The sequence below is a fragment of the Chrysochloris asiatica genome, unplaced genomic scaffold (assembly GCF_000296735.1).
Source record: "Chrysochloris asiatica unplaced genomic scaffold, ChrAsi1.0 scaffold00074, whole genome shotgun sequence".
NCBI lineage: Eukaryota > Metazoa > Chordata > Mammalia > Afrosoricida > Chrysochloridae > Chrysochloris > Chrysochloris asiatica.
Window position 1 is genome coordinate 391,539 of NW_006408592.1, and position 24,500 is coordinate 416,038.

At 38.1% G+C, this 24,500-nt stretch overlaps 1 protein-coding gene across 2 annotated transcripts in view; it reads right to left on the reverse strand.

Moving 5' to 3' along the window:
* Positions 1-24,500, reverse strand: part of TMEM135 (transmembrane protein 135) — a 282,194-nt gene that overhangs the window by 14,357 nt on the left and 243,337 nt on the right. For both annotated transcript variants that reach the window (XM_006864950.1, XM_006864949.1), the window contains 4 exons: positions 20,140-20,286; positions 17,081-17,150; positions 13,138-13,305; positions 3,418-3,481 (listed from right to left, as the gene is read on the reverse strand). In XM_006864950.1, coding sequence (XP_006865012.1) covers positions 3,418-3,481; positions 13,138-13,305; positions 17,081-17,150; positions 20,140-20,286 — 449 coding nt within the window. The remainder of the gene's footprint in view (positions 1-3,417; positions 3,482-13,137; positions 13,306-17,080; positions 17,151-20,139; positions 20,287-24,500) is intronic.

Here is a 24,500-nt window from a genome sequence, read left to right on the forward strand (position 1 = left end):
GTCACTTCATATCAGCTGGATGCTTCACTCTCAGCTCTAGTCCTCTGTGGCTATGTCCTTATCCATGGGCTTAAGGGTCCCCAGGTCTCACCACACTTAGGACCTACCAGCCCTTCCTCTTCCCTCTCTCATCTCTGGGTCAACTGGAGTCAATGGACTGTGGTTGAACTCAGCCCATTTCTTCATTGCTGCCTTTCCCTCTCTTCCACTCACCAGCAGATCAATGTGGTCATCAGCAAGCTTACATGCCTGCTCATGTGTTAGCTTTGAGTTTCAATCTTAGAGGGCAGTTTGTCCTGAAGGAACTTGATTGCTTGCCTTGATGGCTTCCGGATAAACAGCTTGCTTATTCTTGTAGTAGCCAGTCATGCTGACATTTTTGTTTTGGGTTTTTCCTGATGATCTTTCTTTGAAGATGCATCTTCTGTCACTCTAGCTGTTCCAGGCTGGTCTGCTTGTACTTTCTAGTGGGAAATGTCCCACCTCAGAAGGTTCTGGATGGGACACAGGATTCCACCTAAGGTCCTATATTCTGCAAAGGCTTTGGAAGAGGCCTATTTAACTGGGCAAGTTCTAGAACCCCTTTTAGGTATTACAATCAGCTATAGGCTGAAGACTGGTTTACAAGGTTGTTGTAATCATGTTTCCCAACATTCCTTTCTATCCCACTCAAATGTCTATTTTACAATAGTAGGCAAGGGAAACCAATATTCATAAGATAGTCAAGCATTTTAGTAATATTTCCCCTCTACAAACTATGCCTAGATCCCTGTATCACAGAGCCCTGTTATTCCAAAGTTGAGCATGTATCACTATTTACCTCTGTCCCACTTAGGCCATGCAAACTTGTCTCAGTGTTCCCCTATCTTCCACCTCCTCCCCCTTCTTGTATTGCCCTCCCTAACACCCAAACTAAACCCCTCACCCCAACCCCACTGTTGTGGTTAACTTATACTCCATTAACTCTTTCCTCCATTTAAGACAGTCTATTTTATCCTGTAATCTACCTGACCTTCTCACCATCTGGATCTTTGTTCCTCTGTGTTTACCTTCTTTCATATTGTAATTGTTTTGATCATAGACTGACCTCCCAGATCCTTTGTTCTTATAATTTTATTCTGCTCTTGACTCTTCCATCTGTTGACTGAGTTCAGGATGATGCTGCATGTACGTCATTCTCTGGCTGTTGTCTGTTCTTGTTGGTTCTCAGTCCACAGAACTCCCTTTAGGATGTTTTTCATTGCAGGATTGGCTTTGGAAAAATCCCTTAGCTTCTGTTTATCCTGAAATGTTTTGATTACACTTTGTATTTGATTGACAGCTTTGCTGGGTAGGGGATTCTTGGTTGGAAGTTTTTTTCTTTCAGGGTTTTTTATCTGTTTCCCCATTGCCTTCTTGTCTGCATGGTTTCTGTTGAGAAATCTAAGCTTAATCTGATTTGCTTGCCTTTGTATGTTACACTTCTCTTTTCCCTAGCTACTCTCAGGAATCTGTCCTTATCTTTGATTTAGGAAAGCTTGATTATTATATGTTTTGGTGATTTTCTTTTAGGGTCTAGCCCTCCTGGGGTTCGTTGAGCTTCTTGAATGCTTATCTCTTTGCTTTTCGGGATGTTAGGGAAATTTTCTTCCAGCAGTTCTTCAACTATCTCTTCTGTGGACTTGTGTGATTCTTCCTTTTTGGAAATGCTGATAATTCTTAAGCTATTCCTCTTCATGTTGTCCGTGATGAATCTTAGGTCTTCTTCTGACTTTTTTTCAATCCTTTTTTGTGCTTGCTCTTCTATACTAGTAGTGTTTAGAGATTTATCTTCTAGCTCACTAGCTCTGGATTCTATCTCTTCAATTCTATTCCTTTGCCCTTTCAGTGTATTGTCCATTTCTGATATTCTATTACTAATCATTTGGATCTCCTTTTATAGGTTCTGAATTGTTTCCCATGCTGCATCTATATTATTTGATTGTTCCTGTAGCGCTTTCCTGACTTCTTCCTTACTTTTCCCAACTCCATTGTATAGTGTTTTGATACATTTTATAATCATTTTTCTGAATTCCTTCTTAGGCATTTTCAAAGCCTGCCCATCTTCCAGTATGGAGTGTAGGTCTACTTCCAGCTCATTTACCTCAGTCACTTTATCTCATTCTGGACATGTGCTGATATGGTAATCTGTTTCTGTTTTTTGGGCATATTCAGGGGTTATCTGTGACCTTAATATTTAGATGGGTGTGTATTTTGGTATTTTTTTATGCTTTCTGAATGCCTCCAGGTGGATGTGCTCAAGGATGGGCTTCCCTTTTCACTCTTACTCCTGAGAAATTTCAAGATGCTATTGGTCGTTGTGACGTAACTCAGGATTTAATTTTCGGCATATTTCCTGATTAGTCTGCCTGTACCACTCCACAATCCCCATTCCGGCCTTTTTCCCAGTGATAAACAGTTCAGGGTTGGCTGTGGCCGTTTTGCACTGCCCTTTGGTTTTAAGTGGAAACTAACTTTAACTTTCGAGATCCGTGCGCATGTGTAGTAGAAGCCTCTGGGCTTGGGGGTGGGGTATCCACTCGCTCTGGCACCCTCTCTAGTCACCTGAATGGAGGTGAACAGCCAGCGAGAGACCAATGAACAGATACAAAAAAAAAAAGTGTCCACACCTTTACCACTGCAGTTCTGTCAGGCATCTGTGGCTGCTCTGATCCTTCCCCAGCTTTGATTCACCCAAGATGGCCGCTCCAGGAGCAGCTAAGCGTCTTGGATTAGAAAGTAATGGATTTCTTGCTTCTGCTACAAATTCCCCTAGCTGTAAGCCTTCCAACGTTCTAAATATTCCTTTATATGTGGTTCAGAGTTTTGGCACCATCTCCTGAGTCTGCTTGGTCCGGTATTCTGTGTTGTTGCTGACGGAGCTCCTCACTGCACGTCTACCTGATCTGTCATCTTGTTTCTTCTCCAAAAAATAATTTTTAAAGACTATTGTTATCAATTAGGATTTGAAATATACATATTCTCCTAAAAGTTCAAATTATTTTTAGTGCTATCATCACATTTCTCTACATAGCACTACAAATTACCATATATATATATATAATTACATGTATGTTGCCAGTGATAAAAAGTGGAATTTTTTGTGTGAAATCTAATTAAACATCTATTAATCATTTGAATAATTTCTCAAGTCTTTATGTTCCTTTGGAATATCTGCCCTAAGATTTCTAGTTTTTAGCAGGTCAGATAGCCAACCCAGGTCAGATAGATAACTTTGATATGTTAAACTTTGCAAACTCACAATGTGTGAGTTTATAGTGTCTCAATAATGAGTTTATTACCCAGAAAGGGAAATATGTAGATACTGGGTATTTCTACTACCCGTTGATACAATAATAATCATTCTTTAAATCAAAAAGAAAGAAAAAATTCCTTTACCAGCTATAATAGCATGCAGCTCATCATCCAAGTTTCTAGCCCAGCGTAGGAAGCAACTAGTACCCTGTATTAAAGAGAAAATACAATGACTTTAGTTGTCTTATATCTACCTATAAAATGAGATTCATGAAAACAAAACAAAACAAAAAATTTAATACTCTGATTAGAGTGCTCCATTAGCAAACCTTAGAGGCAAATTCATTCTTAACTAACATATTGAATTAAGAAATAGTAAGTAAGGAGTTCTGGTAAGATGGTAGCATAAGCGAACCATTGTTCTGACCCTCCCCCACAAATACAAGAAATACAAAGAATAGTGCTTGCCTTTAAGGGACTACAATAGGAGAGCAGAGAAAAGGAGCAGGGAGCTGTAGAATCAACCAACAGGAGGAGGATCAAAGACAAACAACTAGGCTAATACACTATCCAGACCTTCTACACCAAAAACTAGAGAAACCAAGTGAAACAGATACAAATGACAACCCTGGAAACCAGAGCATCATAGGAAAGGATAAAGAAGTGGATCAAATACCAATGAGAGGAAGAGACCAAATGAAAACACTGAACAAGAAGTAATAAATTACTACTAACCAGCACAGTGTGGCAATTTTGAATTATTGCAAGAAATGTTCCAGATGAAGCAGGAACCATATAATGGCTCTGCTTGTCCTGGACTGCACCAGTGTCCACCATCAGTGATCAACAACCAGAGAGGTGTGATCTCCCACTTACCTTGCACAACCTCCTGGTGACCAGAGGCGTGCCTATCCGCTCATCCCCAACCACTCAGCAACCAGTCAAACACACCTCCCTGGCCCCACTATGCTTCTCCCGTCCCTTTATCTTTCTTCTAGCGTCCTAATGTGGCGCTGTAGAATAAGAACTGGACTGCTAACCACAAGGTCAGCAGCTGAAAACCACTTAACATAAAAGATAACATGATAGGTAGGCATTCAAGAAGCTTGTTGTTGTTGTTATGTGCCGTGGAGTCGGTTCCGACTCAGTGACCCTGTACAGGGTTTCCGAGGCTGTAAATCTTTACGGTAGCAGAAAGCCTCATCTTTCTCCCGTGGAACAGCTGGTAGTTTCAAACTGCTGACCCTGAGGTTAGCAGCCCGATTCGTAACCACTACACTACCAGAGCTCCTTTAACAAATCCCAAATTGGATAGGCCCTAAAAGAAAACCACCAACACATCTCATAATCCAACTTTCCAAAGATAATAACTTGCTAAAACGCCTTGGGAAAAATAAAGTTACCTACCACAGAGAACCCATAAGACTAAGCTGATTTCTCAACAGAAACCATACAGGCAAGAAGTCAGGGGAAGACATATTAGAAACTGAAAGAAAACAACCGCTAACCAAGAATTATATATCCAGCAAAACTGTTCCTCAAGTATGGTGGGAAAATTAGGACATTCCCAGGTAAAGAGAAATTAAGGAAATTCATAAAAACTGGACCACGCTTAAAAGAAATGCTTAACAGAGTCCTTCAGTCAGAAAGAATCAACAATGGCAGACAATAACCTGAGATTAAGACACTAATAACATCACCAAGAAATCACCAAGATATAGAAGTATCAAAAGTAAAATACACCTTGTAACACTGAAATTATGAAACCAGAGATTTCCATTTGTAAATGGTGACCTAAGCTACAAAGCATAAAGCAGGAATAGTGAGCACTGCAGTACAAATAGCTGATGACATTTTTTCTGCAATAATGATTAAAGGGCTAATCCAACAGGAGAACATAACCATACTAAATATCTACGCACCCAATGAAAGAACCCCAAAATACATAAATGAAACTTTAATATAATTGACAAGAAAAACCAACAACTCCACAATAATGGAAGAAGACTTTAATACACCACTTTCAATGAAGAATACAACTAGAAAGAAATTAAACAACGATACAGAAGATTTAAACAACACAATCAACCAACTAGATCTTACACAGCATTCTATCCACCAACAGAACCTGAACATTTTCCAGAATAGATGATATGTTAGACCACAAAGTAAACCTTAAAAAATTTTAAAACACTGAAAAACTACAAAGTATATTCTCAGATCACAATGTTATAAAATTTGAATTCAACAACAGGAAGATCAAAAAAATTAATAAAATACAAAGACATGGAAAATACTCTATTAAAAACTATTGGGTAATAGAAGAAACAAAAATGAACTAAAAAAATGCCTTGAATCAACAAGCATAAGAACAAAACATACCAAAATTTGGGGGACACAGTCAATAAGTCCTGGTGTGGTGCTGTAAAGCAAACACTGAACTGTCACCTGCAAGATCAGTGGTTTAAACCCATTAATCACTCTTCAGAAGCCCTATTCAAGATCACTATGACTCGGAAACTACTCAATGGCACTTAACAAATGCACTGTTCAGAGGACACCTTATAAAAATAAAAATACACATCAAAAAAGAAGAACAAAATCAACACCTAAATGCAACATTTCCAGCAATTAAAAAAAGAACAGCAAGAAAAAAAAAGGCTACAGTCACAAGAACGGAAATTATAAAAGAAAAATTAACTAAGACTAAAAGTTAGTTCTTTAAAAGGATTAATAAAATTGACAAACCACTGGCAAATTTAACAAAGAAGATGCAAATACCACGAACAACAAATGAAATAGGTGAGTCAGCTGAAAGAAAAAGGATAATAATGGAATACTATGAAGAGTGTCCCATCAAATTTGAAAACCTAGAAGAAATGAACAATTTCCAGAAACACACTACTTACCCCAACCTGAGGTAGAATATCTGAACACACTCATCACAAAAAAAGATACGGAATAGGTCATATAAAAAACTCCAACAAAAAAGCTCAGGTCCAGACAGTTTCACTGGTGAATTCCACCTAACATTTAGTGAAGAGCTGATGCCAAGTTTACTCACACTACTGAAGAACACAGAAACTATACAGAGAAGGATAGACTGTTTCCAAACACTCATTACATAAAAGCAAGCATAACTTTGATTAACAAAACCAGGAAAAGATATCACTAAAAAAAGAAAATTATATACCAATATCCCTCATGACCACGGACACAAAAATTCTTATCAAAATTCTAATCAATGTAATCCAATAACATGTCAAAGATATACTATCACCAAGTGAAATTCATGTCAGGCATGCAAGGATGGTTCAATATTAGAAAAACAATCTAGGAAATCCAACATACAAAGAAAACTAAAGAAAAGAACCACATGATCATATTAACTGATGTAGAAAAGGCAACAGAAAATAAAATACCCATTCCTAATAAAAACTGCTCAACAAAATAGGAATAAAAGGGAAATTCCTCAACAAAATTAAAAGCATATACACAAAGCAAACAGCCAACATTATCCTCAATGCTCAGAGGCAGAAAACATTCCTTTGTAAATGGGAACTAAAAAAGGATGCCTTTTACCAAACTCCCAATTCATTATTGTACTGCAAGTCCTAACCTGAGCAACAGGGCAAGAAAGGAAACAAAAATCATCCAAACTGACCAAGAGCAAGTAAAACTGCCTGTACTTGTAGATGGTGTGATCCCACACACAGAAAATTACAAAAACTCAGTAAGAAAATTACTAGAATTAAAAGGATTCAGCAAAAGCAGCAAAGTACAAGGATCAATATAAAAAGTCAGTCAGATCCCTCTAGACTAACAAAGAAAATCCTAAAAATGAAATCATGAAAACAATATCATTTATAATAACTACCCAAATAATGAAATACTTACAAATAAATTTAAACAGAGATACCTCTATAACAAAAACTACAAAACACTACTATAAGAAATCGAAAGAGACCTACACAAATGGAAGCATATACCATGTTCATGGATAGAAAGACTTAACCTTGTAAAACTATCATTACTACCTTCTTCCAGAAAAAAGGTACCATGGGCACAGATAATCCCAATCCTCAATCCACCATCACTCAAGAAAGATATGGAAAAAATAATCACCGATTTTATACAAAAATGCAAGAGAAGCCAGATAAGCAGAGTACTACTAAAGAAGAACAAGGAGTTCTGGCAGCGTAGTGGATTATGAGCCGGGTTGCTAACTGCAAGGTCAGCATTTCAAATCTACCAGCTGCTTTGAGGGAGAAAACGAGGCTTTCTGCTCCCATAATGATTTACAGCCTCAGAAACCCAATACAGGGTCACTATAAGTCAGAACCAACTCACAACATACAACCACCACCACCACCACCATCACCAACTCTAAAGAAGAAAAACAAAGGAGGTCTCACATTTCCCAATCTCTGTTGTCCAAATGGGTCTGGTGATGAGTGGGATTGGATTTTATGATTCAATTGTAAATAATTTTTTTCATGTCTAATAGTGAGTGACACAACTGTAAATGTAGAAGAGGTACAACTAAAAGGGGGATAAAGTTAATCTGTCATTTCAGGAACAAGGGACCTCAGGACCATCAAGAGGGAAGAACATGAGAGGAGCAAGGGATCCTAACCAGAAAAGTGATACCACAGAGATGGTGGCTGAGGCGATGGCACAGAAAAATAGAGCAGCAGCAGAAGACTATAGGCCCATGGACTGAGAAAAGCAGTGTACCTGAGGGCAGGAGGCTGGCTTGCAAAGTGTGGCCTTTGGACATTTAAAGGAATATATATTTACAATGTGGTAAGTGGACATAAGGAGCTCTGGTAGTGTAGTCCTTATGAATCAGGCTGGGAACTGCAAGGTCAGCAGTTCGAAACTACCAGCTCTTCCGTGGGAAAAAGATGAGGAGTCTGCTCCCGTAAAGATTTACAGCCTCGGAAACCCTGTACAGGGTCACTATGCGTCGGAACCAACTCCACAGCACACAGCCACCACCACCATGAGTGGATACACAGATAGACATGTCAGCTGAACATGTATGGAAAGAGGACAGGACTACACTCCAACCAACTCACTGCTACTGAGTTGATTCTGACTCATAGCAACCCTATAGGAATTCCAAGGGAATCTTTATGGTAGCAGAAAGCCTCATTTTTCTTCACAGAGCAGCTGGTGGGTTTGAACTTCCAATCTCTATTTATCCTACAGCATTGCCAGGACTACAACTACAACAGAGGGTATTTCTGGTGTGGCATTGTAGGATAAGAACTGGAATGCTAACTGCAAAGTTGGTGGATCAAAAGCACCAGTCACTCCTCAGAAATCCTATACAGGAAAATGACTCAACACTACTTAACAATTTCTACTGTATTCACACATAATGCAAATATATCCATGAATATAGCAGAACATATAAAGGACAAAGTTACGAAAATGTCTTAACTATAACCAAACAGATTGAGGGAATGAGTTCCAGAGCCTGTGGTCTTAGGATCATAATCTTGAGGGACACCAATGTCAATTGCCAGAACATAATACACAAAGATAATGTTCTATATTCTACTTTGGTGAGTAGAACTGGGGTCTTAGAAGTGTCTGAGCAGTCATGTAAGGAGCACCTATTGGTCTCTCTGTGTCCGGTGCAAAGAAGAATAATGAAAATCAAAGAGGCAAATAAACAGTTAGTTCAAAGGGCCAATGCATCACATACCACATGAACCCCAGACTCCATGACTGAGACCAGAAGAACTAGATGGTGCCTGGCTACCACTGCTGACCACTCTGAAAGGCATCACAATAAGAGGTCCTAGATAGATAGGGAGAAAAATATGGAACCAACTTCAAAACCATGAAAATGAGCAAACTTACTGGTCTGAAAGAGACTGATGAAATTGCTGAGATTACAGCTTTTGGATCGCCTTTAATCATAGAACTACATTCACCCCATGGCTCAACTTTCAGTCAAACAACAGATTGGTCTATAAGAAGAACACCACCACCAGGGAGGTAGCCACTCTGTAGAACAACCAACCATACAAGATTATAAGGGCAGCATTTGCACAGGGATAAAGCTTAGAAGGCTTTAGGGAAATGGTGCACACAGGAGGAAGTAGGAAGAGTGCAATTACATTGTGGAAAATGTAATCAATGTCACAAAACAAAATTTGTATGAAATATTGAATGGAAAACCAACTGGCTTTGTAAACTTTCATCCAAATCACGTCCACATAAAAATAATCAACCAATCAACAAGTCACATACAGTAGGAAAATTGCTCCCTGCCCCATCCCAGTCATGTGGGCTGCCAGTTGCTGTGCATTGAGGTAACGGCCTCAGAAAAAGAACCTGCTTGTTTCCCCCATAGCCACCACAGTGCCTGCCTATATAAACAGACAAGATCCCAAGCTTCTGCCCTAAAATCAACACGGCAGACCTCCACAGCGATCCATATACAGTATGCCAGCACCTCCTCTGCCCAGACATGATCGGTTGTTAAGTATGTTGAGAATTGCTGCAAAAGGCCCATGCAGTGGAGTCTTTTCTCATAGTCAACACTGTACTGATCTCCCTGGCCTCTGGAAACAACAGGATAAACACATCAGGGAGTCAATTCAGGTCTGTGTGCTCCCCCTCTAGGATGGTGCTGAGGACTGCTGACTGAGGCTGCTGTGTGCAGGCATCTTTATTGGAGGATAAAGCCAACTGGCAGGGCTCTGATAACAAGGCTGACACCCCTGGAGACCAGTCCCTCCCCAGCTGACACACTGTCACTTACAAGTCTGCTGTAAATTGCTACTTAAGGGCCCTACAGTTGAGTGTGGTCCAGCAGTCAGCATTCTCCCTGCCTCCTTGTGCACTCTACAGCTCTAGACTCTGAAACTAACAGGATAAACTTCTCTGGGAGTCGATTAGTGTTAGTCTACCCCCACTACTAGTTGGCACCAAGACTTGATGACTGAGGCTGCACTCATAGTTAACAATCTACCAGAGTACCTCTCATAGCAACAAGGCAAATCTCCATAGACCTAACCAGAATATGATACACAATCCTCCCCCCCACACATAACCTGGTCATTGTTGACTGCCAGGCTGTTGCAAACTTTTATAAAAGACTTCACAGTGAAGTTGCAACCATAGTCAGCAATTCACCTGCCCCCCACCATATATTCCATTAGCTCAGGACAGACCTCCCTGGGTATCAGTCTGATTGTCTGCTTTCCCTTAGAGATACTGCTGAGGACTGCTGACTAAGGCTGTTGTCTGTCAGGCTTCTTGAATGAAGTGAGAACAGAGAAACCAGAATTGACTCCCTTGGAGGTCTGTCCTGTTGTGTTTCAGAGGCCTGAGTTACAGGCTATGCAGAGATGTGGGAAAGAGTTGATTGGGAGAGCAGACTATACTATATGGGCTTTCCCTAGTAACTCACAATAGACTTGCAAATGACACCCACAGGCAATATCACAAAACAAGACCTCCATTTGAAGGGTGATTACCCTTACATCAACCAGTAACTGGCTACAAGACCAATTTGTTGTTATTGTTATGTGCCATGATGTCGGTTCCGACTCACAGCAACCCTGTACAGGGTTTTCAAGGCTGTAAATCTTTATGAGAGCAGAAAGCCTCATCTTTCTCCCGCGGGAGAGCTGGTAGTTTCGAACTGCTGACTTTGCAGTTCACAGCCCGATTCATAACGACTACGCTACCAGAGCTCCTTGTATCCACTCATAGGATATAGTTATTACTGTTATTGCAGGAGTAGGTATATAACAGAATTTACCTTTGGTGCCTTAATCGCTTGTGTTCCGTCCAGGGTCTTCCTTTGCCTTGATCTTCTTATGCTAAACTCCTTCTTACTGCATATTGTCTTTTTGGTAGTTTTGAACTACTGTCCCTGAAGGTCACAGCTTGATTCGTAAGCACAAGACCAATAGGAACTCCTAAAGCAGAACCCCTACAATGGAGTTAGGAGAATCCCTAAAAGAGGGTCACTAAATGGAGAGACGGGCCCACTGTGGCTCTGAAACAACAGAGAGACTTCTTAAAGATTCTTCTGGGGAGCGCCTCATGCTCCTGAAATGGAGGAAAGTCTTTCTGTGCTTCCCCTGAGTACCAGCCAGTTCAGATATAAGCAGAACTCACAAAGCAGGGAAGGAAACCTACAACAAAACTAGAGGGCAACGATCCACTCCAAAGGGGCTCACCGGGTGTGGGTATTCCGATTAAAGCTTAAAAGGAAAAGCATGAAAACAATACACCATCAAATACAAACCAAAAGAAAACTATACTAACTATATTACTATCAGTGAAACTTTTCAAAATGAAAAAAGGGTCAGTTTAGCAAGAATGCACAGAAGAACGGAGATTTACTTGCCTGCCCCTCACTTCATTCCATTTCAACTAAAATGCTAATTGCATGGATAAGGCCCTTGTTTGCACTCAACTGCTAACCTAAAACTTTAAGCCACAACAGAAGACAAGCATACCCCAGCCCTGTGAAAGGAAAGGTCTGTGACCTCCTCCCATTAAGGCTACACACATGGAGTCACTAAGACTCGGAACTGACTAGACTGGGAACTAACAAGAGCATGGGTCTTTTTCCATCTTAGTTTTTAAATCACATATGACTGAACTTTGGATCACACTGTATAAAGGGAGTTTCTGACTGATTTGTGATACCCTTAGTTCGCATTTACCTAAGCAAACAGTCATTGAAATGCAAAGAAAGAGAAAAAAAAAACAAAACCATGCTCTGATAGGGGCTGAATTGTGGAGAATAATGAACCTGAGATCAAAATGTTGGAAATAATCCACATGCAAATAATTATGTTAAAAATAAATACAAACACTATGATGTAAAAAATGAAAAAGAATGTGAACACAGCCATAATAACCAATACCCTATCCAATTAATTCTTGTATATTCAAAACTATTAGTAATGCTTCCTAATCAAATCATACTGAGATTGTTTTAATATGAGTATGTTTGATAACAAATAATTAACTATCTTGCTCCATACCTGCTTTTTATAAGTAAACTTTTACATAATATGACACATGACCATTTTAATCCAGAACTCAATTTACCATTTACTCAACATTCTTTTATTTTCTTTCAGTTTAACCAGTAATAATAATATTTTTAAATGCATACAAGTCAACCATTGTTAACATATTTAAAAACTTTATTTTAGATTTTTAATGAAATAAGTTAGTAATATGATTTTCCCATTAGTAATTAACTTTAATGACTAATCAAAAGGTTATTATTTAGATATGTGCTTATAGATGGGTGGGCACACTTACAGGAATGTGCAGAAAAGGGTGGAGGTATGTTAACTCTGGGTATTTGGAAGACTGTGCTGGGAACAGTGAGTGAGTGAAAGTAGGAAAATAAGTCATTGCTTATGTACGTTAAAACAGAAAATTCTTGCTGGTTCTCTTAATCTTGCTGGCTGCTAACAGTTAGAAGGGTCAAAACTATTTTAAAATTACTAACCAAGCAGTAAATGGAATGAAGAGAAAGAGACACCAGGCATATCAATATCAATTTTGATATTATAAAATCAGAAAATTCATATTTTTCTAAGAAAAAATAACTCTTTGATAATATTTAATATCATAGTATAAAATCAAATATGCCTATACATTCAAGATTATTACATAACATTTTAAAAGAAGAAAATCATACAACCTCAAGTCCCAATACTGTGTGTACATGGCAATGTCAAGGTATAGTTAAAAGTAATTTAGGAAAGAGCATTTAAAAAATTCATAGATGAGTTAAGGCTGAATTTTTTCTTAACAACCACCACAGTATGTAATTCCCATTTTTCTTTCCTCTTCAAAAAAACCTACCTTGTATATACTAACAAAAGAGCCCAGAAAAGCTCCAAGCTGGAAGTTTTCTTTATTATAGAAGAGAGAGAAGAGTCGGGATGGCTGTGTAAACAGATGCCTAAATGCAGAAGGGATTCGGAGGCAGCACTGGATCAAGTACCCCACGCTAAACATTCTGATGAAACCCTAGAGGAAAATGGGAGGAAAATCTGATTTACAACAAAATTTTGAAGTATGATACCATATGAATCTTACCATCTCAAAATCAACACAAGAGTCAAAAAATGTTAATATGTTTGTATCATAGGCATTTTCAAAATTAACTCTTATAACCTCCAACAAAATTTTAAAACAATTACCTTACACATAAGGGTGAAATCTCGGAGTGAGTACACTTTCTATGATTTACATAGAATTAAAATGTCTCACAGGCACTGGCCAGGCTTGCCTATGCAACACAACTGCATTTATTGACACTTCTGTTGAAAACAATCAGGATTCTAAATTTCTAAACCACAAATGAGCTTCAGAAACAAAAGCATTGAAAACCAAAAATAAAAAGCAGTTAACAAAACTGAATGCTTTTGGAAATTTTGACAGAAAACTGTTCTTAATTATTAGTATGAGTAGGGATGCTGTTGACAGAAAATCTGCTCTATTATTTGTTTAGATCTTTGGTACCAAAACCTTTAAAAAATGATAAGATTAAAAGAATTCCCCAGAAATATAATTACTAATATCTGGTTTTAATTTTTGTGCTCAATTGTATCATGCTAAAAACCAACAACAAAAACCCACAAGGGAATGGTAGCTTTAAGATAAACCAACAAAACTTGAGAAAACAAATCTATTACTAATCCATATTTGCTGCCAACATTTCCCAGATTTCCTGCAACTTTTTATAGTGCAACAGGGAACTATCTGGGAAGGATAACTAATGTTGGCCAATTTTAAGAAAACAAAATTTGGATGTCACTTAATACTTAAGAGTCTAAAGATGCCAATTAGCACAAAACAAAACACTAACAAAAGGAATAATACTTTGTGTGTAATTCAACCAATGTATTGTGAACTACAAGGTCTGCAGTACAAGCTCACCAGCTGCTCCTCGGAAACCCTAGACAGGGTCACTATGGGTCGGAACTGACTCGATGGCACTTAAAAACAACAACAACAATATTGTAATACAGGTCTCCCACCCCCACTGGTGGTGGTGGTGTGCCGTGGAGTCGATTCCGACTCATAGCGACCCTGCAAAGGGTTTCCAGGGCTGTAAATCTTTACAGGAGCAGAAAGCCTCATCTTTCAATTGTGGACCCGCTGGTAGTTTCAAACTGCTGACTGACTCATAACCACTATGTTACCAGAGCTCCTTTACCACCCCTATTAGAACGGGAAAATGTTTATACTCTTAACTTGCGTGCCTAATAAGTTCTCAAGGTCAGGTCTGCAGTTTCAGAGAGTAGCTCTATTTATTTGTGTTAATTGAATTACTAGGAAGATGAGGCTTTTTTCTTCTGTAAAGACTTGAAGCCTTGGAAATCCTATACAGGGCTGCTGAGTCAGAACCGACTCAATGGCACATAACAACCAGCAGTCATTAATTTATCTGAAACTTCCTATTATCTGGCTAAAATATGAGTATTGAATTGTCTAACTGATGGTGGTAGGTTTGGGAGGAATCAATTAGTTTGAACTCACAAGTGTTTGCTTAACTGAAACGGTCTAGAATTGCCTAAAACAGCCAAGTATTCATGCTTTTAAGAAGCTCTGGTAGCGCAGTGGCTACGAATCAGGCTGTGAACCTCACGGTCAGCAGTTCGAAACTACCAGCTATTCCGCGGGAGAAAGATGAGGCTTTCTGCTCCCATAAAGATTTACAGCCTCAAAAACCCTGTACAGGGTCGCTATAAGTCAGAACTGACTCCACGACACATAACAACAACAACATTCATGCTTTTATAGTGACATTGTTATTTTTGTTGTTAAGTGCCGTCAAGTCGATTCCGACTCATAGCGACCCTGTCTAGGGTTTCCAAGGAGCAGCTGGTAAGCCTGAACCAACGACCTTGTAGTTCAAACAGCTTCATAGATAACCTTAAAATACTAGTCCAAGGATTCAAAAACTGCACATTTTACGATCTTTTTATGCTATTGTCCATTCATCCCTCCATCCATTCACTCTTTCATATATTCAGGAACTATGTGCTGGCTATCAATTATGTGTCAGGCATACTAGATCCTGGAGATACAAAGGGAGAGAAGACATAAAGTTCTTGCTTTCACACTTGTTGAAGGGAATCGGAAATAAACAGGTACAACAGTGATAGATTATAGTAAGCATTATGAAAGAAACACTCAGGACACTAGGAGAGAAATAACAGAGCAACCTAGATTAGACTGAGTGGTAAGGGAAGGCTTCAGACAGTCCCAAAAAGGAGACAGAGAAAAGGATTCCATACAATTTAGACGGAAAGCACAAAGCACAAACAAAAACCAAACACCAAATTGGCAGGGACTGGGACTCAACAAAAACTTAGTGTGACTGGAGTATAATGAGTTGAGAAGAATGTGATTAATATGGATATTTACTCAGAGTTGTAATTTCACATGTGGTGTAACTGAGTACATGGAATAATGAGGTACACTGTCTGAAAATTTTTACTGTACTTTTTATGTGAATTCCTCACCCACAGGGCTCCAAATATTATCATTGAGATAATATTTCAATTTTTACATAAATTACTTAGTTTAACACTACTGCTATATTTTTCATTACTCAGTAATTCTAACTTTACCATATGATTTTCTTTTAATATCACCTACCCAAAAATAAAACAAATTCTCAAATACCTCTGATTTAATCGGACTACTTCTCTTAGTTTCCCTCTTGAAGTTTCCCCTTGAACTTGAATCATGTTCAGCTGGAGGGAATAATTACTCTCCAGGAGCCAGCAGACTCAGAAGCTGCCAGCAATGTTGCTTTTTTTCCACCATTTTAAAAGTGGAGCAGGAAATCAGATTTGGAGGGTGTGTATCAGAAACCACTGCATGACTGCAAAAATACTCCACTGCTTTTACTCCTGGTTATATATCACTGAGGATTCTAAAGATGTTACCTTGGATGAATGCCACCATCAACTATGGGCCCTAGGTATTCACGTTCAGAAGCACTAACAAGGAATAGTCCATGCCTTCTAGACTGACTATAAAGAGGTCGTCTCTTGGGGTGCTGAACAACTATATTCCTTTTATCAGAGTTTGCAAGAGCATAAACTCTTAAAAATAACAGAATTGTTAAGGCACCATCCACAATTAAGGAACTTGCAACAGGCAGTGCTGCTGGTGCCTAGCTAACTGTAATGAAAATAACCTCCTCCCAAAGTTGGCGACAATATGTGTGTGTGTGGAAAAGGAGGGGTGCAGGGGAGAGAGGTGAAGCTGAGTAGGGAGAGACAAACTAGCCACAATAATTTTCTCAACACAGAGCAACTGTGGATAAGCTCCAGTTACCACGATGTCTTAAAAAATGTAACACCTTTACAAGTCCCACATCAAATGCCACTGGACCTAACTGTGTAGAGTGTATGTGTGTGACTGCTGATCCAGCACATTCCAGGGGCCTGGTTCTAGGATAGAACTCTAATGAAAACACAGCACACAGGGCAAAGTTTAATGACGATTGTTCTGTGTGTGTGCGTGTGTGTAAGAGAGAGAGAGAGAACCCATCGTCTTTCCTACCTGAAAGTATAATTTAAAAATTATCTCATTAAGGATCTGGTAACTGAATATTAAAACCTAAATTGTTACCTGGTTGCCACAAGATGTGTATTCAAGTAAAATAATAAGAATTATATCAATTGTTAATTTCAACGTTTCCATTTACATTGAAATTATTTTTCAATAAATAAGTTATTTCTCTAGATACTCCCATTGTTTAGAAAGTGGGTACTTTACTTACTTTAATGCAATAAGAGATGCAATTATCTCCGTAGTGTTTGCAACATCTATGTCTTGGTCCATGCTTACATCTGAAATTAAATCGCAACAAAAGGCAATTACAATGAAAGGAGTCCTGGTGTGGTGCTGCAGGAAAATGCACAAGGTCAGTCTGAGCCACAAGGTTGGCAGTTCAAACCCACCAGCCATGCCTCGAAAATCCTATACAGACTTGCTATGAATTGGAACTGGCTTGACAGCACTTAAAAATAACATAATTAAAACGTGTGTGTATGTGTGTGTAAATCTATTTAAGACTCTCTAACCAAAAAGGAGAATAATATCACAGATTCATTTCTGATTGTGTACATCTTTTGGTTTCTTAAGGCATACAAAGGTGTGAGGATGACAGACATATTTTTGTTTTTTCTTTGTTGCTCATCATTTAACACATTGTATCAAACATGTGAATGTATAAAACTTGAGTGTAGAATAGAAAAATCGTATTGGTTAAGTATTCATGACTAAAGATGAAAAATATGTATATATTTTCTAGCTACTCTGCCAAGTTTTTTGAAAGCTTTAAATACCTTGTTATAGAGTGTTACAGTCATAAATCATGCATGAAGTCAGTACTAGAGCAAAAATCATAATGACAATGTTCTCAGGTTACAGGAATTTATACTTAATTATATTTGAGAGAAAACACATGGAAAAGAAACGTGATATAGTATTAGAATTCAAAATTCACTTTTAAAAAAGAAAGAAAGAAATCATTTGAGAATTCAAAAGTAGATTTTTTGTGTGTGATTTGTATGTAAACCACTTAACCCTCTAGGGTTTAATAAACATTTCTGCTGGAAGCACTATTGTCTAAGACATACTTAATTTTAATTATTTAATATGACAACTCCAGGACTATTTATTCCTCTTATGCATAAAAAGAGGATAACCTAGGTGAGTTGGGCTTACCCCTTTCTCTTGGAAGGATTCATGTTTCAAAATAGTCTTTATGACCTCTTTTAGACTGCAATGAATTTTTTTTCATGCTTGGAACACATGAACTTTTTACTGTTTATAACAATAACGTCATGCTATGTTTTGGCTTTGCACTATTCCAATTCTATTTGCAAACTGAATAGCAAGACCTTCTCACAAATTCAATTCTTCACTGCTCAACTAGACAGGCAACCTTTCCTAGTCAATGGTGACAGCAACAGTTTGTACCTACCACAGACTTTCCGTCATCAGAATGACATGGTGCATTGAGTTGTGTGAAACTGTTGAGAGATTAAAGTCGGGAACCTAAAAGGGAATTGCCTCATGCAAGCCATGGCTCTTCATACTTCTAAGTGTCCTCTCCAAAGATATTTCTCTGCCATTATTAGCAAAATTAAGCAGAAATCATTAAACTCTCCTACTCTACTTGGGCTGTAGGATAAGCACTGGACTGTTAACTACATGGTCGGTGGTTCAAACCCACTAGCTGCTCCTTAGAAATTCTGTATGGGGTCACAAAGAGCTGGAACCAACTTGACAGCACACAATAGCACCAACTCTACTTACTAGTGAGGTCAAATTCTTTTTATCCACTGTACTGTTGAACCACTTAATCTTTCCTTATTCTGTCATTAAAATTACTTCCCAAATATCAGACAGCCCTGTATTATTTACTTTGCTTCTGTACTATCTTGAGCCTGCTTTCTTACCAGTGGACACACAGAGGTTACTCGGATGAGCTCTATCTTGGCTTCATCAATTCTGACACCCAACGTATCACTCACCAACATAATACTCTGCATTCCCCTCCTTTTTGTTGTTGACATCATTTCCATTAATGGTGGTATTTCCCAGCCTCCATCTCTCCTTTCCCCCTACTAAGGTCACCCATAACTATACCTGAACTTGACTTACTAAGTAAGTTCACTGCTGTAGCTATTCCTACCACATCTATTCCTTTTTTCCTTCTCACTTTCTGTGTGTGGTATATACTCAGATGAAGACAAAGTCTTTATATTCTGCAAAAACGTGAATATTCACGTAGTCAGAAACTGCCATGATATTTCACATGCTATGTCAACTGATACTCAAAAAATCTTTAATAAACCCAATTAATAACCCAAGTTAACAGATGATGACTTTGGGAGGCAAAGTGGTTAAAAGAATTGCCCAAAATCAGAAAGCTGGTTGGGGCAAAATGAAAGAGTCAAACAGGGAGATCTTCTGATTTCTCAAAGGACTTCAGCCTTCTATAACTGATGCTCTAACTTTGACAGCGTAGTGGTTACAACTCGGGCTGTAAACCTTAAGGTCAGCAGTTCAAAACTACCAGCTGTTCCATGGGAGACAGATGAGGCTTTCTGCTCCCATAAAGATTTGCAGCCTCAGAAATCCTACACAGGGTCGCTATGAGTCAGAACCGACTCCATGGCACATAACCACCAACAACTTTCTATACTCCCTACTCCATCTACCCACTCCAAAATATCACTTAAAAGATTATTTTTACTGACTGGAGCTCTAATTTTAAACCACTACATTGACTTCTTAAAACTCAACAATGGCAATACAAATGAGCACGTGTTTGTTACAAAATATAAAGACAAGACTTCCTTGTGTAATACACAAATACTTTTATTAAACTTCCAAAAGTCCTGAAAATTGTCACTCTTGCAAAATATTCCTTACTTAAGGTATGCTCCGTATTATTCTCTTATCCTCTTGAATAAATCTCTGGAGCTTTTCTTTCTCCTTCCCATATTTGGCATATTCAATTAGTACAGTTTATCTGTTCCTGATGTTCCTGATCCTAGACTCCTGTAACTCTGTCTAGTTTGAAAGAGAAAAATATTTGTATTGCATGCAAATCTATTTTAAAGGAATCTTATAGTCTAGTGCTCTTTTTAGTGTTACCAGAAATAATAAATAGCATTCAATTGCTATTATGTGCCTTTCTAAAACTTTTGTCAATTTTTATTATTACCTACATAGAAAACAAAGTCCCTAAAAATATATTGGAACCGTCCTAATATTATACAAAGCCATGACAAACTACCTAAAATATTAAGACAAAGAACTCACACTGAATCCACAAGTTTCCTGACTAGAGCAATTATATTCATTCTTCTTGATTTTTCCTCATGCTTCTCACTCCTTTGTTCCACTTTTGTATATGCTGCCTCTGGTGAATAAGAATGTATGGGAATTTCTTCCTTCCCTACAATGAACCTAAAAAAAGAAGAGCACAATAAAAGACATTTTTCACCTTCCAGAGAAAAATCAATAAGAAAAAAAAGCAAGAGTTTGCTTATAGACAAATATATTTTGAACACTATCATTTGGAACAGTATTTTAAGATCTATAAACTATCAAATCATCCTCTGAAGAACAACAGATAAGTTTTCAAAATGTGAATTCTTAGATAAAATGTTAATAGTCACATGGCTGATACTGTGGGAATTTTAAAATCAAATAAAAAATATAGCATAGCACTTTCATGAACTGTAACCTAGTTCACCACTTGCCTAATGCATTACACACATTAACAGACATTCAGAAGAAACAGGTGAACTCTTAACTTGGGTCTACTAATCATTCAGACTCCTGCTGTGACACTGTAGGATAAGCACTTGATTACTATCCACAAGGTTGGCAGTTCAAAACCACCAGCTGCTCTTCAGAAACCCTATATAGGGTCTCTATGAGTCAACAACAATACCAACTAGTGAATCACAAAATTTGTCTTTCTCCCTAAATTCCACTTTGGGAAATTTAGGGAGGAAAATACGTTTGTTTTCAAATTTTACAAAATTTTATAATAAATTGTAACTATTTTACAATTCTATTGAATAGGTTTCTTTCCTTTTCTCTCTTTAAATTGACACTTCATGTGACTTTGAACCACAAAAGCATTACAGTGAAGTAGATAACTTATGTAGACACAGGGAAATGGAAGAACTAAAGGAGGAGGAGTCAGAGAATAGTCCAAGTTGCATGAATCCTCACAGCATTTCAACTAGAAAACTCCTAAAGTTGTTAGCACTCCAATCTACTTATTTGTTTAGGGGAGAAAAAAAAATGCCCAAGAGGAGACACCATTCTCTTATCAAAAGAAAATTCAAGTTTTCCAAAGACAAGAGGAGACACCATTCTCTTATCAAAAGAAAATTCTAGTTTTCCAAAGACAAGGCAAAGACAGTTCACTACCTCCTTTAGCTATCACTCCTGCATTATCTTGTATTAGTTTTTATTACTAGAGCTTACACTTTCACTGTAGGAGCTATTGCTCTTAAAAAGAATAAGCTTTCCTAAGGAAACGGTTTTTGAACATTTGTGGAAAACAATAAAAATATAAATAAAACAGATAATAATATTACACTAAAACACTGGAACACAAGACTTGTGACAACCATAATAATGTATTTTTTAAAAGAGAAAAACCTGTTAATATTGACAACTACAAACCAAGCTCTTTTGGACAAATTTACTAAACATCTATCTAGCTTGCCAAATTATAAGGAGATTGCAATGGGATTCTTTTTCATCACATAGTAGGTATGCATCCTTGGTATCTCTTAGTCACAGAAAATTTGTTTCTTGATTATAAATGTATAGAGAGAGTTTAGGGTCTTTATAAGCAATAAGGATAAAACTATACTGGAATAAATAGGAAAATATCTCTTCTTTCACAACACCACTATTATTTTGGCCAGGTTTTACCATCTCAGATTAGAGGTCATTTCCTTGGAGAAGCTGTCCTGTCTTGAGTCAGTGATCCTTCCTCTGTGCTCATAGTACAATGAGACTTAATGTACTGTAAGCACCTTTTTGTAGCTCACATAGTACATGCTGTTAGTTGCCATTGAGCCAATTCCGCCTCATGATGATTCTATGTGTACACAATAGAACTGCTCCATAGGATTTTCAAGACTATGATCTTTCAGAAAATGACTGCCAAGCCTGTCTTCCAAGACATCTCTGAGTGGCTTTGAACTGCCATCTTTTCGGTTAGTTGTCAAGTGTTTGTGCCACTCAGGAACTCCTTACTAGTCTATATCCACTGCATAGGGGAAAATACAACTGCACAATAGGATTTTTAAGGCTGAAATTCTTAGGGAAGCAAACCACCACACACATCTTTCTACCATGCAGCAGCTGGTAGCTTCAAGCCATTGACCTTTCAGTTAGCAGCTGAGCACTTAACCACTGCACCACCAAGACTCTCTACTCTAAACCACCTGCTAAATGCTGGTGTCTGTAAACTGCATATTAGCCTTGCTATTATATCCCCAGATCCTAGTATAGTGTCTCACACAAGTTGTTGTTAAGTGCTGTCCAGTCAGTTCTGACTCAAGACATCCCCTTAAAGGGTTTCCAAGGAGCAGCTAATGAGTTTGGTCTGGCACTCTTGCAGTTCAAACAGACCTAATGGTCAAGTGATTATTCGATAGTGCCACACCAGGACTACCATTTACTGGATACCACCATTCATCTGCAGTCCTGGTGTGGCGCTGTGGGTTAATGCGCCAGACTGCAAAGCTGTTTGAACTGCAAGGTTGGAGGTTCAAACTCACCAACTGCTTCTCGGAAACCCTACTACACAGAGTGGCTATCGGTCAGAACCGACTCAACAGCACTTAACAACAACAACAACCATTCATCTGTCAGTCTGTCGTATGGTAGTGGCCTGCATGTTACTGTGATGCTGGGAGCTACGCCACCAGTATTTTAAATATCAGCAGAGTCACTCATGGTGAATAGGTTTCAGCTGAAGTTCCGGACTAAGACAGACTAGAAGAAGTAGAGGCAGACTACCTCTAAATGTTTAGCCACTGAAAACCTTATGAACAGCAGCACAACACTGTCAGATATAGTACAAGATGAGCCCCTCAGGTTGGCAGGCACTCAAAATATGACTGGGGAAGAGCTGCCTCCTCAAAGTAGAGCTGACCATGATAATGCAAATGGAGTAAGATTTTCAGGACCTTCACTTGCTGATGTGGAACAACTCAAAATCAGGAGAAACCACTGAAAAGATCCATTAATCATCTGAACATGGAATGTACAAAAGATGAATCTAGCAAAATTTAAAATTGTCAAAAATGAAATGGAGCACATAAAAATTGATATCCTACGCATTAATGAGCTAAACTGGACTGATATTAGCCCTTTTTTATCTGATAACATAGTTTACTATGTTGGAAATGACAAATTGTCACATTCATTTTTAAAAGAATATTTCCAGATTTATTATTACTGGTATTGGAATGCAAAGATTGGAAACAGAGGAAGGATCAGTACTTAAAAACATGCGACCTTGGTGATAGAAATGATGCTGGATGATGAAAGAATTTTGAAAGACCAATGACTTCATTGCAAATGCCTTTTTAAACACCATAAAAGATGACTATACACATGAACCTTGGCAGATAGACTACACGAAATCAAACTGACTTCATCTGTGGGAAGAGACAGTAGAAAAGCTCTAGATCATCAGCCAAAGAAAGGTTAGGCAAAGACTGCGAAACATACCATCAAAATTCAGGATAAAGCTGAAGGATATTAAAACAAATCCACGAGAGCTAAAACATGACCTTGAGCACACCCCACCTGCATCTAGAGATCATCTCAACAATGGATTTGATGAATTACACACTAACAATTTAAGACCAGCAGAGTTGTGAAAGGACATCAAGAACATCATATAAGAAGAGAGTCATTAAAAAGACAAAAGAGAAGATGACCAAAATGGGTGTCCGAAGAGATTCTGAACTTGCTCTCCAGCATAGAGATGCTAAAGCAAATATAAGAAATGAAGAGTTAATGAGCTGAAAGAAAATTCAAAGGTTAGCTCTAGAAGAAAAAGTCATTATTATAATGAAATGTGCAAAGATTTGTAGTTAGAAAACCAAAAGGGAAGAACACACTCAAGCTCAAAGAACTAAAGAAAAAATTCAAGCCTAAACTTGAAATATTGAAGGATTCTATGGGCAAAATTACAGAATGAAGCAGAAAGCATCCAAAAACGATAGAAGGAATACAAGGAGTCACTGTACCAAGAAGAAATAGTTAGTTGGTTCTGTGAGTTAATGCAATGGACTTCAAAGTCAATTTGAACTGCAACGCTGGCAGTTCAAGCTCACCAGTCACTCCTTGGAAACACTATAGAGGGTTGTTATGGGTTGGAACTGACTCAGCATATAACTCAACAACATGGGAAAAAATACTGAATGATGCAGAAATCAGGAAAGAAAAAAGATGATGGAAAACACAGTCACTGTACCAAAAAGACAGTCAATATTCAACAATTTCAAAAGGTAGCACATGATCAAAAGTCAATGACACTAAAGGAAGAAGTTCAAGGTGCACTGAAGGCATTGGCAAAAAACAAGGCTCCAGAAGCTAATGGAAGACAAATTGAAATCTTTCAATAAATTGATGCA